Source organism: Idiotropiscis lumnitzeri, chromosome 18 (assembly GCF_059441095.1).
Source record: "Idiotropiscis lumnitzeri isolate Australia: NSW breed Sydney's pygmy pipehorse chromosome 18, RoL_Ilum_1.0, whole genome shotgun sequence".
Taxonomy (NCBI): Eukaryota; Metazoa; Chordata; class Actinopteri; order Syngnathiformes; family Syngnathidae; genus Idiotropiscis; species Idiotropiscis lumnitzeri.
Window position 1 is genome coordinate 6,216,122 of NC_142408.1, and position 16,381 is coordinate 6,232,502.

The window sequence follows — 16,381 nt, forward strand, 5'->3', positions numbered from 1 at the left end:
AACAAGCATTGAAATCATACCTGAAGGCAATTTGGAGTCTTCAACGTGGAAGGTGAATTAACTAAAATTCACACAGCAACGAAGTTATGGAGAATCAAACCGGGATCTTCAACGGTGCTCCTGGGATGCGAACCACTTATGCCACCTCAGTCCAATCAATTTGTAAACTTGAATGTTCCCCTCGAGGAGTTTGTTTTCCACCCACAGCCCCAAAAAAGAGAGATGTGCTTCATCCCAATAGTAAAAAGACAGGGTGGATCCTTGAATCAGAAATATTTTATTCGTTGCTCGCAATTAAGAGAAGCGGACTCGCCCCTTCCTTGCCCCGGTTGTACGGAACAGCATTTTACAGTACCGCCACCACAACAGACGGCGTTTGATGTGAAAAGAAAAAGAAAATCAATTGTGCAACATGACATAATAACACGTTCATGTAATGACCCATGTGCAGACTCAAAACAAAAACACATGAAAAGTGACTCATCTCTCACGCCAAGAACATGAAGACCTGACGTCTAGTGTGTCTAGAAATAGGTTTGTTGGAAACGTTCAGGAGCAATAAACCTCCAAAACATAATAGAAAATTCGACGGCAATAGAGAACCCCGAAAAAGCTTTACAATTATCTATAGATGCCACAAGATGGCGACAGAACACAATTTACTTCAACATGCAGTGGTGCCTTATTTGACAAGTTTTTCTAGCCCAAGGTCACCCCGCCACGAGATGGTGGCGACAAATTTCACAACATCCGGCAGTTCACAGCGTTACTTTGCAGGAAAAGGTACATGCATCGTTTGTCTGTGCTCGCAGTTGCCATTTTATGTGCCAAATTTCCTGTTTCTTACCACGAGTTCGAAGAAAGTAAGTGCTGAAAAGCAGCAGTAGATATTATCCTATAAACTTAAGTTTGAAATGCAATGAGCAATGTCAGTCTTTCTACTCCAAAGGGAAGAACGATAATGTCATTTAGAACGAAGTGTGTAATTTCATTTTCCGGCCACAGGTGGCAGTAGCGATTGGAGAGTGAAAATCCCACAGAGTGTAGCTTTTAAGTGAAGATATAAATTAATATATATATTTTTTTGCATTCAATTTTTTTCTGGACAAAAGTAGGAAAAATGGACGGCAGGTTAAAAAATAAACAACTAAATAAATCAGCAAACACAAGTGGGGATGGTACTGAAGAGTATTGCTACCACAACTACAATGGGAGAAAAAAAAAAAGTAACATTAACCCAGGAAACTAAGCAATTTAAAATGTGACAAATGTGGCTTCCACACTTAGCATAAGAAAACTAAGCAATTAATTCCAATTCGGGTCACTGGTCACTTTTTGGGGCTCACAAATCAGAGTCAATAGCTATGTTACTAATACTGTAAAATAATAAGAAGAATGTTTATAAGTGTTTGAAATTATTTAAGAGATTTTCCAGTGTCTGAACCCGTAAGAAATGCTTTAGTTTGTGTCGAATGTGGAAGACTAAATTTATCCCATTTTAACATAATCATTTATCACGTTATTACATGAAAACGATCATGTTGAAGCGTGATGACAGAGTAAAACAGGAATTGTCTCATGTTTTACCAAGATAGTGATTTTATGGTGTGGCAGCAATACGCTAGCCTAGCAGAGGGACTGAGACCTACCGTCAAATGGACAAACAAACATTGGGAGAACGGTGAATAACCAAGGATTTCTGAGAGAAAAGAAAAAACAAAGCAAATATGCGGGCGTTCGCTGGATGCTCTCGGATGAGACATTGTCGCAGCTCTAGGTGGGGAAAAAAAAAGGTGGCGTAACACAGGAAAGAATCATAAAGAGTGGACTTGACAAACTTTGTGCACTGCAAAGGCAAAGTGGATCCCTCTCGTCATTGCATGTGCGAAGATTCATGCACAACAAACACTTCATTGTGTGGTTTGTATGCCAAGGATGGAGCAGAAAAAGCAGGCGTCAGCAAAAGTCTGCAGCAGCGGACGGGGCTCGAACTCTCGCAGCACATAAACGGGTGCTACCGTCCGCACCTGAGAGAAAAGAGGGAGAAAATCCACAGACGCCTGCATGCGAAACCTGGCCGGATGTTCGTCGACTTCCCCAAAAAGACCAAAACAAAATCAAATCCCAAGTGTCTCAGTCGCTTTTTTTCACATTGTCCCGCTTGTTGTGCACCTTTTGGTGGACCACTTTTAACGTGGTCAGGAAGTTGCCCAGGAATAGGACCAGGAATGTAAGAGCCAGCATGAAGACCTGAAACACAAATTCAGGAAGACTGAGACAAAAAAAAAAAAAACAGCAAGTTGATTTGAAGTGACCTGTTTGGGTGAATTTACTTGTTGGGAGAGTTAGAAAAAAATCCTAACGCCAGTTTATCCCATCGTCCATCATATGCATGAAAAAAAAAAATCTCACAGGCCCGTCCCCAAAAATGAAAGAGGAAGTCGGCCATTTTGAGCAAATTCCAGCATCCTCCGACTTTGACAAACTCCGCAAACTAAATTGTCAGAAATGCGCCCCAATAGGAAATAAAGTTAAAAGTGAGCCTCACCTGCCACTCCTTGCAGTCGTCGTGTCCCGCCAAGCGAAACAACGTCACCGAATTATACAGCTGCCAAAACTGAAGAAATTTTTTAAAAAATGGCTCGATTAACATGTCGTTACAGTCAGATGGTTAACGTGAGAGAAAAAAAAAGTCAAACTCACATGGCCGAAAAACAGAAAGGGCAAAAGAAAAGTGAGGCCTCTCCACATCCATGACTGAAATCCTTCTACACAAACACAAACAATTCTTAGCGCTCATGTTGTCATGTCAGCAGCTGCCTCAATCTTCAACCTTTGCTCTGTTTTTTTTTCTCCCTTAACCCCCCCCCCCACTCACCCACTGTGAGGTCCAGCTGATTCCTCTCCCCCAATGCCCTCAGCCTGTACAAGCAGCCGCTTTGATAGTAGTACTGAAGGAACTGCACAAAGCCTGCAGTGTTGTTCGCACAACGCACAAAACAAAGGTCAAGAATCGTAACATTCGAAAGGAGAGTGGAAAGAAAGAAACGGCAAATGCAAAGTTCAAGTGGAAAATGATGCATCGACCCGTTGCACGCAATGTCCGAATGTGGCAGTGAATCATTAACGCAGTTAAAAAACAAAACAAAAAACTCACTCTGATAGATGGAGAAAGCCAAGAATTGACTTCGGAACCTTTGATACATGGGCCCCTCTGGCCTGTGACAAAATGAGATGACGACAAAGTGAACACACTTCAAATGCAAAAGACACCTGACCTAATATTTTTGCAAGCGACTCTCGTAGGGGGAACACAATCGCTAGCCGGAGCTCGAATTTCTTTGGATTTCATATTTTTCCCCAAGTGAGATATTGGAAACTTCGAACAACCCCCCCCCTCCCCCGATACTCACCAGGTCAGCATGACACCGGAGAGAAAGGTGGACACGTAATGGTGAGACACCCACCACCCTTTAATCCTAAAACACAACAACACACGTTGATGCCGCCGCAAGAACAATCGGGTCACGTGGCGTCGAACTGACCTGGAGCCGTTGGTCATCAGGATGCTTTCCCTTATCGTCAAAGTGCAATAGTACCACACCAGCAAAAAGTTGAAAATTTCATCCGTGACGCTGACATAATAGATAAAAAAAAAAAAAGGGTCATTTTATAGACTGGAAGCACATCTGAACATGTATGAAATTTTCACATCATTATTTTCTCTACTAAGAGAAATAAAAAGCAACAAAATTCCGAAAGCATGGCAAAACTTTTGCTTGAGACAGTAGAAATTCAGCAAGCGTGTATACTTTCTGACATTACAACACAACCAAAACTGTGAATGCCTGATTTCTAATCTTTCTGTGTGAGCCAACAGATTCTTCAACTGGAAAACAAGCCAAGAAATTTGATCTTGTGACGTTCCAATCCCGCGTGATCTCCTCGGACGAGATCTCGTCCCATCCCTACTAGTAAGCATAATGAAAAAGTCAACACCAAAAGCGTTTCAACGCTTGCACTCACCGATAGTTGAGAAAGAAGAGGCACGTGATGGCCCCGAACATGAGGATGATGGTCATGCACAGCTTGAACTTTTCATACTCGTCCTTGTAGGCGAACCTACACGCAATATCGAAGATACAACATGATTACATGGCGAGACCAGCGAGGCGAGCGCAACTCATACTTGGCCTGGTTGCTGAGGAGCGTCACGTTCACGTTGCCCAGGACCAAGTTCAGGTACAATCTGACAGACAAAAAAGAGCACTTGAGTCACTTGATAGTTACCTCCGCCAAGGAGCTTTTTGTCATAGACGCTCTAATATATCGCATATATGAGCTGATGTTAGAACACTACAGTCGAGGGATATACGACGGTGCAGCAACACATGGCAACAGACAATAGAAAACAGACATGCTTTCTGCATGCCACTGAGTTGCTCTCAACTGGTTGCCAGCCAATCGCAGGGCACACAAAGATGAACAACCATCCGCGCTCGCACTCATTAAATAGAGAGAGAGGGAAAAAAACCTAGCATTCATTAATTTTAGAAAAATTAACTAAAAACAAAGTTTGCTGGCAGTGTGAAGACGATACTTGATTAGTGTCAAGTCGCATCAGTCTCATAGATAAGGTTGCCATTAGATTTGGTTGAACGTGGACAATGTATAAGCCTCGGCAAAGGTCCGAGTTAGAAGGCACTGACCCGTTTTTCTTTGGCAAATATGATTCCATGTCGAAGAAGACGTTTTCTTTCTCTTTGATTTGGCTTTGGATGTCCGTGACCACTTGCATCTGTCTTTCGTCGCAGCCTTGCATGCATCTGCAGCAAAGACAGAAAACACACGCCAAATAGTCATGAATGGTTCAATGGGCCTTCACCGACCCGGTCCACAAATTGTCGTACTTGGTTAAGCTGCCGTGGAGATCTTTCAGACATTTCCTTTGTTTTCCGATGGCACTGCTGCATGTGGTCTGAAGATTGGTCAGCTCGTCAAGTTTTTGCCTGTACAGTTTATGAGTTTCCTGGAATTGATCAAATAAAAACAGAATAATTTGCAAACCATGTTCAACCTATACCTCCTTGCTGCAGGGAGAGACAGAAAATATATAGGAAAGCCCCAATCAAGGACCAACTTGGTATCCACGATTTAATCTGAAAGTACCATGCATAATTTTTAAATGTGGCAGGAAGATGAATTACCCAGATTCGAATCCGCGACCGCTCGCCTGTGATGCAGACGTGCGAACCACCAGTGCGTCATGTTTGTAACCATTTAAAAAGCCAGATGACGAATTGCATAGTTCTTCCCATGTACTAAAAAATACCAATACCGCTGTGTTATTTGAGAGGCTAACAGTTAGCGTTGTTAGCATCCAAAGAACACTTGCAGCCAATTAGCAAGCTAACACGAGCTACCTTGCGCGTGTTCATGATGCATTCAAAGACCGTGGAAGAATTTACGCTCAAGATAAATACAATACAATACAACGCAAGATACCTCAGATAAACTTAAAAAACACCCGTACATAATTACTACTACTGCTGCTACCATAAAGAAAAATAAAGCATAATTATGTCGTATCGTGCAGTTCGATTAGCATAGGTGCTCAATGCGCCGCAAAGGAAAACAACACAACGGCGGTTCATTTCCGGGCTGCAAATGTTGACTATGAAGTAGACAAACACCCGGCGATGATTTAAGCCAATTTCAACGTGAGAACTCGCTCGAAAGTGGCTTTTAATGATACTGGATGGCGAGCAGCGGCTTAGAATAAGTAAGCAGCTCCAGCTCCAGTGCAGCCGTAGCTGTCGGTGTCATCCACCGCAAGGACGTAGCGGCTTCTACCTACCGAATAACTATGCTTTTTGGATTATTTAAAAAAAATGTGACCTGTAATTGTTGATACTCCTCGTCAATTTCCATCCACTCCGCTTCGAATTTGGCTATGGACATAGTGCTAGTGTACTGTAAAGAGGATGAGAGAGGGAGAGAGAGAGGGGAGAGAAAGAGAGAGAGCGAGAGAGAAGAGCGAAAGCTCCACATCGGATGACTTTCCACTCAGGCGCGCTTTCATTGGGTCGCACTGCGCGTGCGCATATTGTCATGCAAGCCATTTGCGCATGCGCACATCATAGTGCCACAATAAACTCGTGTCGCAAAAAACAAACTCACAGGAAAATGAAATAGTGTCTAAAACACAAACCTCGAGCTTTTTAAAAAATATATAAATCTTTATAATTTTTCGGAAAATAAATAAATGAATAAAACAAACTATTCACACGATTACGTTGCTCCGTAAGTAATATCCTCTTGGCTCCAAGTTTGCAGAGATTTTGCAAGGGGTTAAAGATGTATCAACGTAATCAATGTGCAATTTGTTTTTCAGTTTGTGACTTCTTTGGAGACAAAGGGCTGCTGTTTTTGTCGCGTTGAAATAATGGTTCTGGCAAGTCAAGTAACTGCAAAGAGCGAAGTCATTTGTTAGATTAATCGCTGTTGGAAAAAAGGATGTTTCAGAGTAACCCATATTACTTTCTAAAGCGTCATCTATTGCCAATTATAAATGACAATGAAACCATCAGTGCTGTGACCACCGATGCTTTATTATTCATTGGTGCTCAAAATCAGCTGTAAGACATTTACATTACATTGGTCACACTAACAGTACATCGTGTTACACACTGAAGACGTACATGACATTCTCGCAGCTTGTGAATAAAAAAAATGAAAAAAAAAAATCTCACTTCATGCAGGAGTCCAGTGTACAAAGTGGGGCTCACCCCCAAGTGGTATAGGTACTTTTTTTTTTTTCGCGGCTCATCCAGCCAGATGAGATGCACAAAAACAATGCATTAAAATTCTGTAAAGTGATCAAAATGATGACATTTCAAATCAAAGTAGTTACTACAAATGATAATTGATAAACAGCAGGCAAGACAAGAGGGTTCAAGTGACTAAAAAAAAAAAAAACATTCACAGTTAAGACTTTAGTGGTTTCAAGTTTCATGCAATATGCCAACTTTACATTGTTGAAATCAAATCAAAATAAACAACACATTCGGGAGGTAATGACGTTTTTTGTTAATGAAAGTCAGCAAAGTCTCGTTTATCGGGTAGATCGTTCCAAGATCTTCTTTGTCGATCCTCACCGATTATCTTGTGGCGTGGAGTTTTGTTTAGAGTGTGCCTGCGTGCGTGTGTGCACCACATGCGATTGTCGCACTAAAGCACACCGATTAACCAAAACCCCCCTTTTTTTTTCTTTACAAATTATCCAACAGCTCTTTCATGTACATGTTAAGGGAAATGCGAGCTTGGGGAATGCAAAATTGACTCGCCTCTATTGTCCAACTGGTTCTGTAGCCTGGTGAGGTTGGAGAGCTCCTCCAGCTCCTGGAACTGTCGGTCCGTCTTGTGGCTGACCAGCGAGCGGTAGAAATGCACGGCGAACACGATAAACACCAACCCGAAGGGGACCATGATGGATGTGGAGGTGATGGCAGCAGCCACGCCCGCCGACACCGTGTTGTTGCCGGCTTTGTTGGGCTTGACGGGCAGGAACTTGACCCAGCAGAGGAGCACTACCTCGGCGAGGAAGAGGAGCGTCCCGATGACGGTGGAGAAGGCCCAGGCCAGCTCAATGTGGCGGTGCATGCGCTCGTGCGGCGACTCGCTCACTGAGTTGATGTTGTGCACGTTGCTCACCGCCTCGATGTTGGGTAGGATGCAAGTGCTGACCATCAGGGCGAAAAGGTGTACGGCCACCAGGACGGTGGTGCACGCGCTGAATGCGATCAGCAGGGCGGGAGGGTACGGGTAGCTGTTGTCCAGCTGCACTTCCACCATGGCCACCTGAACATGTAGACGGAACCCGAGTGAGCCTGGAGAGACTTCAGCATGAGGTGGAAATCACATCTCTATCACGTATTCTTTGGTAGCGACAAGACATGCGCGGGTGCGCGCGCGTGCGCGCGCATGCATGCACATTTTATTCAAGACAAAATCGAATGTTGATTGTTGATCGAGGGTGTCCAGGTTTTCGTTTTATTGACCACCCTGAGATATCATTGGCTACGCCATGCAACCCCCACCCACCCAAGGATGCAAGTCAAGCTCTGCAACTGCCTAGCAAGAAACATGAACTTTGAGCAGCTAGAAGACTCTCAGGAAATTCAACCTGGACAGGAAGCTGCTGCTGGCCTTCTACCACTCGTCCATCGAGAGCCTGCTGACGTACTGTGTCTCCACCTGGTACAGCGGCTGCACTGAGGCGGACAGAGTGAGGCTCCAGAGGACAGTCAAAACAGCGCAAAGGATTATTGGCTGCCCTCTCCCCCCACTGTCGGACATCTACACCGCCCGGTGCCTCAGAAGGGCTCTCAACATCGTCAATGACAATACCCACCCAAACTCACACCTGTTCGACCTGTTGCCCTCTGGCAGGCGCTACAGATGCATCAAATCAAGGACCAATAGACTGAGAAACAGTTTCTTTCCGAGAGCCATCTCCATACTGAACTCTCACACACACACGAGACCACCCTAACCTCGCAAAACAGCATTGTGATGTGTTTCTATATGCCCTATTCAGTACTGAATTCCATTGCACTGTCTTCTTTATTTATCTAATTTATATATTTGTCTGTATTATTGTTGTATTGCACTGGAGAGGGGAGCCCTCTAATCTCGTTGCACACTTGAGTACAATGACAATAAAGGGATTTCTATTCTATTTCTATTCTATTTCTATTCTATTCTTGTGGTTCGATTTAATGCGTTTACTGATTTAGCATAACAACGACAACATTTTTGTTGAATCGAATCGATGAATGACCACTATAATGGATGATAGAGAATGGATTTTAGACGTCACCATAGCGAATCCAGAGAGCAGAGCGGAGGTTCGGCTGGAAGCTTTCAGTTTGGCCCGGCTCAGGTAGAGCTTCCTCCAGGACAGAGCTTGCAGGGAATGCTCGCTGATGCTCATGTTGCGCATTGAGAACACAGCACAGCGGGCTCGTCACTCTTCCGAACAGCAGTTAACGATGGGCATACTCACATGCAGCTGGGAGAGAAATAAACATTGGCTAATGCTTACAACGGGAACGGCGTTTTCTGTCAGCTGTCTCGTGCCGCTTTGGCAGTACGTTACCCACCAGCATTTGCGAAGGCAGAATCCGCATTACAACTTCGTCATTTGTATTTTGGAGTGCAACATCGTTATTATGAAACATACTGAAGACAAAGTTAATGAAACAATTGAACAAATAATTTCTGGTTGTTTTCAGTCTGAGTCCATCGTTGTCACCTGACTTCACTCATCCAATGGAAATAGCGCTCATCCTCACTCAGCCAATGGAGAGCACGCTTACACTATCACGGAAGTACGGCCCAATCAAAAATACACACACTTCCACTGTTGGTGTCTCTTTTGGTCATTGGGTATTATGTTTGGAATTAGATGTTATGAATGGGAAAATGACTGATTATTTGATTTTCATTTGATTATCGAAACACCGAAATTGAAACACAGCTGGATATTCTAGTTTGCTGTCTGTAAAGAGTAAGGAAAAGTCGAAAAACAGTTTGATTTGCATTTTTTTAATGCTAAAATCAAAATAGAATATGGCATAGACTTATTAAAATACGGCTCGTGTATTTGTTTTCGATTCCCGGAAGTTATCACAGGCAGCATTTCTCCTACTGACCAGAAGATGGCGATATGTACCTGCTCCATCTCCAACCTAATTCCACAAACGCTAACTACACTTGGAGTACCTGGTTGGTACCCATTTGATAAAGAAATAACAATAATTGTTATTATTATTAGCATGATTATAATTGACACGTTTATTAAAATGAACCATTCAAAATCAGACATTGCCTTGAATTGTGGTTCAGCAGATTTACCTTAAAACAACAAACTCATGAAACACGCCTAGACAAAAATGCAGGGGGTGAAAGACTATGGTGATATAAGAATACAATTGCATTGCAGGCTGGTAATAAGCTACAAAGACATTGTGGAAAATATGCCATTGCATGCTAAAGATGAGAACAGACACTTCTCTTTAAGGACACCAAACACTGAGGTCTCCAGCAAACGTGTGTGCGGCATTTGCTAGCTCAGGTGTCAAAGTGATGCGAATTTAACCCATAAATGAGTATTTTAGGAATCGAATCCTGCACCTCTGAAATATGGACTGCTAATCAGTCTTATGTATATCACGTAAATGTGATGTATACCCTTTGTAATTATGCTGAGAGAGAGATAAAACTACCATGCCAAGGTTGGCGCGCCAGGTCGAACAGCAACAGCACGTGTTTTTAAGGCAATTTCTAAAAAAGGCTTTTCGATCAAAGTACAAATTGTCGAGAGTGCGGTGACGCCTTCTACGACGAGTGGAAGAAACTACAATACCCAAGATGCACCGGGTGAAATCACAACAAACGTGCAAATTCGCTTGAGAGGAAAAAAAGCCGGCATTTCAACCCTTCTTACGATATGAGGTAAACAAAATCGACTTGTTTGGTATTTGTGAGCGAGTTGGTCATGCGTTGCTGTTCAACTGAGTTGTTTCTGTCGAGTTAATAGTTATATTTTGGCATTTTTTGTCATCTCGAGCTGTCAGACAAGATTAGCTCTTGCGCCGATGCTAGCTAAAACGAGAGAGAGAGAGGCTAACGGTTCCTGTTGCTAACAAAATGGCTTAATGGATGTCAGTCCTAATGTACACATTCATATAGATTTGGTTTTAATTTGATGGCCTTGCGTGTGTTAAGTCACGTTAAGAAATTTTGGTAACTTGACGGACGTTTTAGGAGGGGTAACATGAAATAATTTGACATGAAATAATTTGGGTTGTGAGGACGTTTATGTGTGCAAAACTCTTCTTTGGCAAAAACGTAATCACAGGTTCCAACTGAAGGCTCACGAGTGCTCAGTTGTCCCTGTTTGGATTTTGTGCCCTTGACTTCAAATATATGATTGATGAAAGAAAGAAAGGTGGCTCTTTTTGTGCAAAATTTTGAGGTTGAGCTTTGCTGCTGTTAAATAATTCACCAGCATATCCCCCCCCCCAGTGATAAATAATACAACATAGTCTGAGGTTGTTTTCATCTTTAAATCCCAACTGAGTTTTGCTTTATCTTCTGCTCAGTGTGCCCAAATGAAGTGAAACCAAGCTGTGATCTTTTCTTCTTCTCCTTTTTTTTTTTTAAATATCAAACTAAATCTGAGCAGAAAGAAAGAAAGTGATTTGTTTTTCAAATGACGTGAGTTACGAGCTTTGTCATGGAACTAATTCAACTCATAAGTTGAACATGTGTCCTCTCTGCTCAGGTGTTGAATCCAGTGAGGCCGCCATGGCACCGGGGGATGTGGTGCCGGAGCATGTCAAGCAGCCCAAGACTAAACCCAAGGAGAAGCGTCCCACCGGCGCCACCCCTGCCAAGCCGTCGAAAGTCAACTGCGAGTCAGACGGCTCCTTCGTGTTCGAGGCCCACGAGGCCTGGAAGGACTTCCACAACTCGCTGAGGCATTTCTACGAAGTGGGAGAACTCTGCGACGTCACGCTTAAGGTCTGACGTCGTTGAAGAATTTCAGGCGGAATTTACACCGATCCACCGGGGGCCAGATTAAAATGGAAAAGTCAAATATGTTTGTTGCGATATGTTGGATGTGTCCCCACTTGTTTAAACACAATACCTCTTAATATTGGATTTGCAAACTCCGCCTGTGGGCACTATGACATCAATTCCAGTCAAAAATATATATTATTTTTGTTATTATTTATTTATTTTTTTATCCCATACCGCCCACTCCTCCTATGTACATCTTCTAATCAACTTGTTTTGTTTGCAGGTTGGCAGCAGGCTGATACCATGTCACAAGCTTGTGTTGGCCTGTGTTATTCCCTACTTCAGGTGTGCACTCATCTTCATGAACACAGATTTATAGGCATTTATAAAAAAAAAGAAAGAAAAAAAAAAACATCCTAGTGAAGCATTCTGTTTGTCCTTCAGGGCTATGTTTCTGTCAGAAATGACAGAGGCCAAGCAGAAACTCATCGAAATCAAGGACTTTGACGGCGATGCCATCCAGGATCTGGTCCACTTCGCCTACTCTTCCAAGCTCACGCTCACCGTAGACAACGTCCAGCCTCTGCTTTACGCTGCCTGCATCCTTCAGGTAACTTAAACAGGTGTGCAGTAAAGCCCAATGTTTTCCAAACTTAATTTTTTTACACCCGAAAAATCTAACGGTCTTGTTGAGTTAAACACAAGGCTGTTAAACTCACAGGAAGCTATGACTTAATCTGTTTATGACACGAGGAACCATCTGGTGGAAGAACCTTTTAATTGTTATATTTTATTTGTCTTGGCCAGTTAAAATTGACGAACCCTCCGCAGCACACCGGTTGATCTTTCACAGCGTCGTTGAAAATCACGCCAATGAACACTTGACGTGCGTGTAATAGCCGACGGATGTCGCAGGTGGAGCTCGTGGCGCGGGCGTGCTGCGAGTACATGAAGGCCCACTTCCACCCTACCAACTGCTTGGCGGTGCGCACCTTTGCCGAGAGCCACAACCGCGTGGACCTGATGGACATGGCCGACCGCTATGCCTGCGAGCACTTTGGCGAAGTGGTGGAGTGCGAGGACTTCACATGCGTGTCGCCGCAGCACCTGCGTACGCTGCTGGCCTCCAGCGAGCTCAACATCCACTCGGAGACGCAAGTGTACAAGGCGGCCGTCAAGTGGCTCAAAGCCAACCCGCAGCACCACCACGCCTGGCTCGACCACATCTTCTCTCAGGTAAGCTTCATTTGCGTGCGTGTAAAAAGTTGACACTGTCATTGTGTCATGAAACAACACTTGGATCAAAATAAATCGTAATTTCATCATTTCAGGTGCGCCTGCCTCTGCTCCCTGTGGACTTCCTGACCGGCACGGTGGCCAAGGATGAGATGATCAAAGGCAACCTCAGCTGCCGCGACCTGATGGACGAGGCCCGGAACTACCACCTGCACCTCAGCAACAAGGTCGTGCCCGACTTTGAGTACTCGGTCCGCACCGTGCCCCGAAAACACACCGCAGGTGCTTGCTGCGCTCTTTTGTGTCATGTTGCTTTTTTGGATCAGTTGTCAAAAGTAACAGCGTTATTTCTTCCAGGGGTTCTGTTCTGCGTGGGCGGTCGTGGGGGTTCTGGTGACCCGTTTCGCAGCATCGAGTGCTACTCCATTAGTAAGAACAGCTGGTTTCAGGGCCCTGAGATGAACAGCAGGCGACGGCACGTCGGCGTCATTTCTGTAGGAGGTAAAAGTTGTAACACAAGTGAAAAGTCAAATTTAGCAGGGTCAAAATGCTGCAGTTGCATAACATTTAGGAATTGTAAGAGCGATTTAGTCGTGAAAAAAATTAATAATACCAATGGCGGGCCGTGCATTTCACACGTAGGCCTTCAGGAAAGTTCGACTTGAATAATTCCCCCTCATAAGAACATTAAAGTCAAGAAATTTATGAATCCGAATTTTTTTTTTAATGATAGCATTAAATTCTCTTCTCCGATTAAACTTTTTGACTCTATCTTCAATCTGATACGCATATAAAAAAAATTGTCTTAATTTCTCATTTTTGGTGTTCACACAGGGAAAGTTTACGCTGTAGGTGGACACGATGGTAACGAGCACCTAGGCAACATGGAGGTGTTTGACCCCCTCACCAACAAATGGATGATGAAAGCCTCCATGAACACCAAGAGGTACTTGCCTTCCCTGCCATTTACGGTTTGTGTTCATGCTAAAAAGTCCAGGGACAATTTTTATAAGCTCGTCCATTCTTGGTTTGAATCATGTGTGATGCGAGATTTAAAATAGAATTGAATTTCATTCAATAAAAAAAAAAAAAAATCACTATTAAGATAGATGGATCAGTCAGCCGTGTCCTAATTTACTGAGGTGCATCTCTATTTGTACAGGAGGGGTATCGCCTTGTCTGCGCTGGGCGGTCCCATCTACGCCATCGGTGGTCTGGACGATAACTCGTGCTTTAACGATGTGGAGCGCTACGATATTGAGAACGACTGCTGGAGTGCCGTGGCCCACATGAACACGCCCAGAGGAGGCGTGGGTTCCGTGGCGTTGGGGGTAAGACGCCAAAAGCGATCTCCTCCTCCTCCTCCTCCTCTTCCTCCTCTTCACTGCTTTGTGTCTTCCCACCGGCAGACTTTCGTGTACGCGGTGGGCGGCAACGACGGCAGGGCGTCGCTGTCGAGCGTTGAGCGCTTCGACCCGCACCTCAACAAATGGTCCGAGGTCAGCGAGATGGGCCAGCGGCGGGCCGGGAACGGGGTCAGCAAGCTGAACGGATGCCTCTACGTTGTCGGTAAATTGCGACTAACTGCTATATTTTCGCAACCATAACCCTTTTGTGACAACTCAAAACAGCAGTGGGTCAGAGACGATGCTTTGTAGTTTCAAACTTTACCAACAGGGGGTGCTAACATGCATCTTAAATTGCCCCTAATTGGTCACACTGTAACACTATCCTATAATGCTTCTCTAAACGGTGAAACATGAAAGACTGAATGAAGCAGGTGAGCTGGAGCATTTCCTTGCTGACTTTGTGCAAAAAGCGGTTTACTCTCTGGATTGGTCGCCAGCCAATCGTGTGACAGCCTCGTACGTTTTCAAACGGGCGCGTGTGGTCTAGGTGGTTTCGATGACAACTCGCCGCTGAGCTCCGTGGAGCGTTTCGACCCGCGAACGAACCGCTGGGAGTACGTGTCGGAGATGACCACCCCGCGCGGCGGCGTGGGCGTCGCCACGGTGATGAGCCGCGTGTTCGCCGTGGGCGGGCACAATGGCAACATCTACTTGAACACGGTGGAGGCCTTTGAGCCGCGCATGAACAGGTGAGAGGCGCATCGGGAAGTTTTCATCTGTTTGTTTGACCATGTAACCATGCGTTACACCCTGCAGGTGGGAGCTGGTGGGCTCCGTTTCACACTGCCGAGCCGGAGCGGGCGTGGCCGTTTGCTCGTCGCATGTGAGCCAGATCAGAGATATCGACCAGGGATCCAGCAACGTCGTCAACTGCATGTGAGGGCGGGCCGTAAGCGCACAATTTATCATCTGGTGCTCTTTCCCATCATTCTCCTTCCGCGTCAACCATTTTGCTCCTTCTATGACGAGCGCCGTTTATGTCACATGAGCGCACTTGATTGCGGCCACTGCATTGCTTTATCCAGAGCCCCGAGCTATTGAAGCACTGTGATTGTCCAGTCTGTGTTTACGGGCGTTGGCTGAGTGAACAATCACTTGTAAAAAGATGTGAAACCTCAGAGGATGTTTATGAAAAAACCCCAAAAACATTTCACCCATTAATCTTCACACTAGTGTAGCATAATTATTTGTTTGCAACATTTTTCACAAGTATATTTATTTTAAAAACGTTTTTTTTTTTTTTGTAGGCCAGTATCACGCGAAAGCTTCACGTGGTTCAAACGGAATAATCTCGTGCAAAAATTTCAACTGCGTCAATCACAATCGTGCATGACTGATGAAAGTTTTTGAATTGTGTTGTACAGATATGCATTCAAAGGTGTCAGGGAAAGCTTCTTTGTGCGTGTTTTTTTTTTTTTTTCAATGATAGCTGGACTGTCAAAAGCTAAATCGCACGCAATGTTCCTTGCAGACAGTCTCCTATATATGAAGATACTTATACATCTATTTTTTTAATATATTATGGACACTTTTGTAATATACAAATCTAGCTGTATCTTCTTTATTAGTATTAGAATCTTTTGGTGTGCTACAATTTTCCAAGAGAAACAGAATAGTTGTATCTTTTCACATTTTGTTGTCACATACAGCAGCATTTCTGGGTATGAATATTTCGTTCTTTGTGTTTCGATTTGGGAAAACTGCACAATCAAAAGATACTCGTACAAACAGTTGAACCCGAATATGTGCTTTTGATTGTTTGTGTTGTTCTTTTCCGATGTACTTTTGTTGTAATTGTTTCAATAAATTTGGGGAAATTACATTATTTTGTTGTCTTTAATTATTTGTCTTATGTGGCTAAAAAATATCACTTTCAATCTTGAAATAAAAAAACATTTAATTGAATATTAAAAAAAAAAAAGATTCACTCAATAATACCAAAACGATTCAAAGGTTTTTTTTTCCATGTTATTTTCTAACCCAAAAATACCAGTCCAATTTTCTCATTGAAAGCCAGCTGGGATGAGCTCCAGCTCACACTTGTTTCATTCTCATCAACGGTGCAAAAATACATTGTTTACGTCCAAGTACTGTATTGACGTAAAGTTAAAAAGTAATCAAAGTTTATTGATGCTGCAACATGTGCT

The 16,381-nt window shown here is 43.7% G+C and overlaps 3 protein-coding genes across 6 annotated transcripts; 1 reads left to right on the forward strand and 2 right to left on the reverse strand.

Annotated features, from left to right (window-relative positions):
• Positions 1 to 258: 258 nt before the first annotated feature.
• Positions 259 to 6,011, reverse strand: tmem120b (transmembrane protein 120B). 2 transcript variants are annotated; one of them, XM_088281939.1, is made up of 12 exons: positions 5,899 to 6,011; positions 4,911 to 5,029; positions 4,710 to 4,826; positions 4,190 to 4,249; positions 4,027 to 4,122; positions 3,546 to 3,635; positions 3,414 to 3,479; positions 3,158 to 3,219; positions 2,879 to 2,971; positions 2,704 to 2,768; positions 2,549 to 2,617; positions 259 to 2,250 (listed from the first exon to the last, which is right to left on the reverse strand). In XM_088281939.1, the coding sequence occupies exons 1-12, from the start codon at positions 5,959 to 5,961 to the stop codon at positions 2,134 to 2,136; spliced, it is 1,017 nt and encodes a 338-aa protein (XP_088138065.1). In that variant the 5' UTR covers positions 5,962 to 6,011; the 3' UTR covers positions 259 to 2,133. The 2 variants fall into 2 exon arrangements, with proteins under 2 accessions (XP_088138065.1, XP_088138064.1); XM_088281938.1 differs by lacking the exon at positions 5,899 to 6,011 and adding an exon at positions 5,208 to 5,803.
• A 579-nt stretch (positions 6,012 to 6,590) lies between these two features.
• orai1b (ORAI calcium release-activated calcium modulator 1b) lies at positions 6,591 to 9,380 on the reverse strand. Its single transcript, XM_088281398.1, has 3 exons — positions 9,165 to 9,380; positions 8,882 to 9,073; positions 6,591 to 7,860 (listed from the first exon to the last, which is right to left on the reverse strand). Exons 2-3 carry the CDS (start codon positions 9,002 to 9,004, stop codon positions 7,306 to 7,308), a joined length of 678 nt encoding a protein of 225 aa, XP_088137524.1. The 5' UTR covers positions 9,005 to 9,073; positions 9,165 to 9,380; the 3' UTR covers positions 6,591 to 7,305.
• Positions 9,381 to 10,380: 1,000 nt separating this feature from the next.
• On the forward strand, positions 10,381 to 16,054 carry klhl8 (kelch-like family member 8). 3 transcript variants are annotated; one of them, XM_088281288.1, is made up of 12 exons: positions 10,381 to 10,518; positions 11,351 to 11,589; positions 11,873 to 11,934; positions 12,034 to 12,199; positions 12,505 to 12,825; positions 12,921 to 13,107; positions 13,183 to 13,326; positions 13,660 to 13,771; positions 13,988 to 14,156; positions 14,235 to 14,394; positions 14,722 to 14,923; positions 14,991 to 16,054. In XM_088281288.1, the coding sequence occupies exons 2-12, from the start codon at positions 11,374 to 11,376 to the stop codon at positions 15,112 to 15,114; spliced, it is 1,863 nt and encodes a 620-aa protein (XP_088137414.1). In that variant the 5' UTR covers positions 10,381 to 10,518; positions 11,351 to 11,373; the 3' UTR covers positions 15,115 to 16,054. The 3 variants fall into 3 exon arrangements, with proteins under 3 accessions (XP_088137414.1, XP_088137413.1, XP_088137415.1); XM_088281287.1 differs by having other exon boundaries at positions 13,988 to 14,394; XM_088281289.1 differs by lacking the exon at positions 10,381 to 10,518 and having other exon boundaries at positions 11,355 to 11,589; positions 12,921 to 13,326.
• The last annotated feature ends 327 nt before the right edge of the window (positions 16,055 to 16,381 follow it).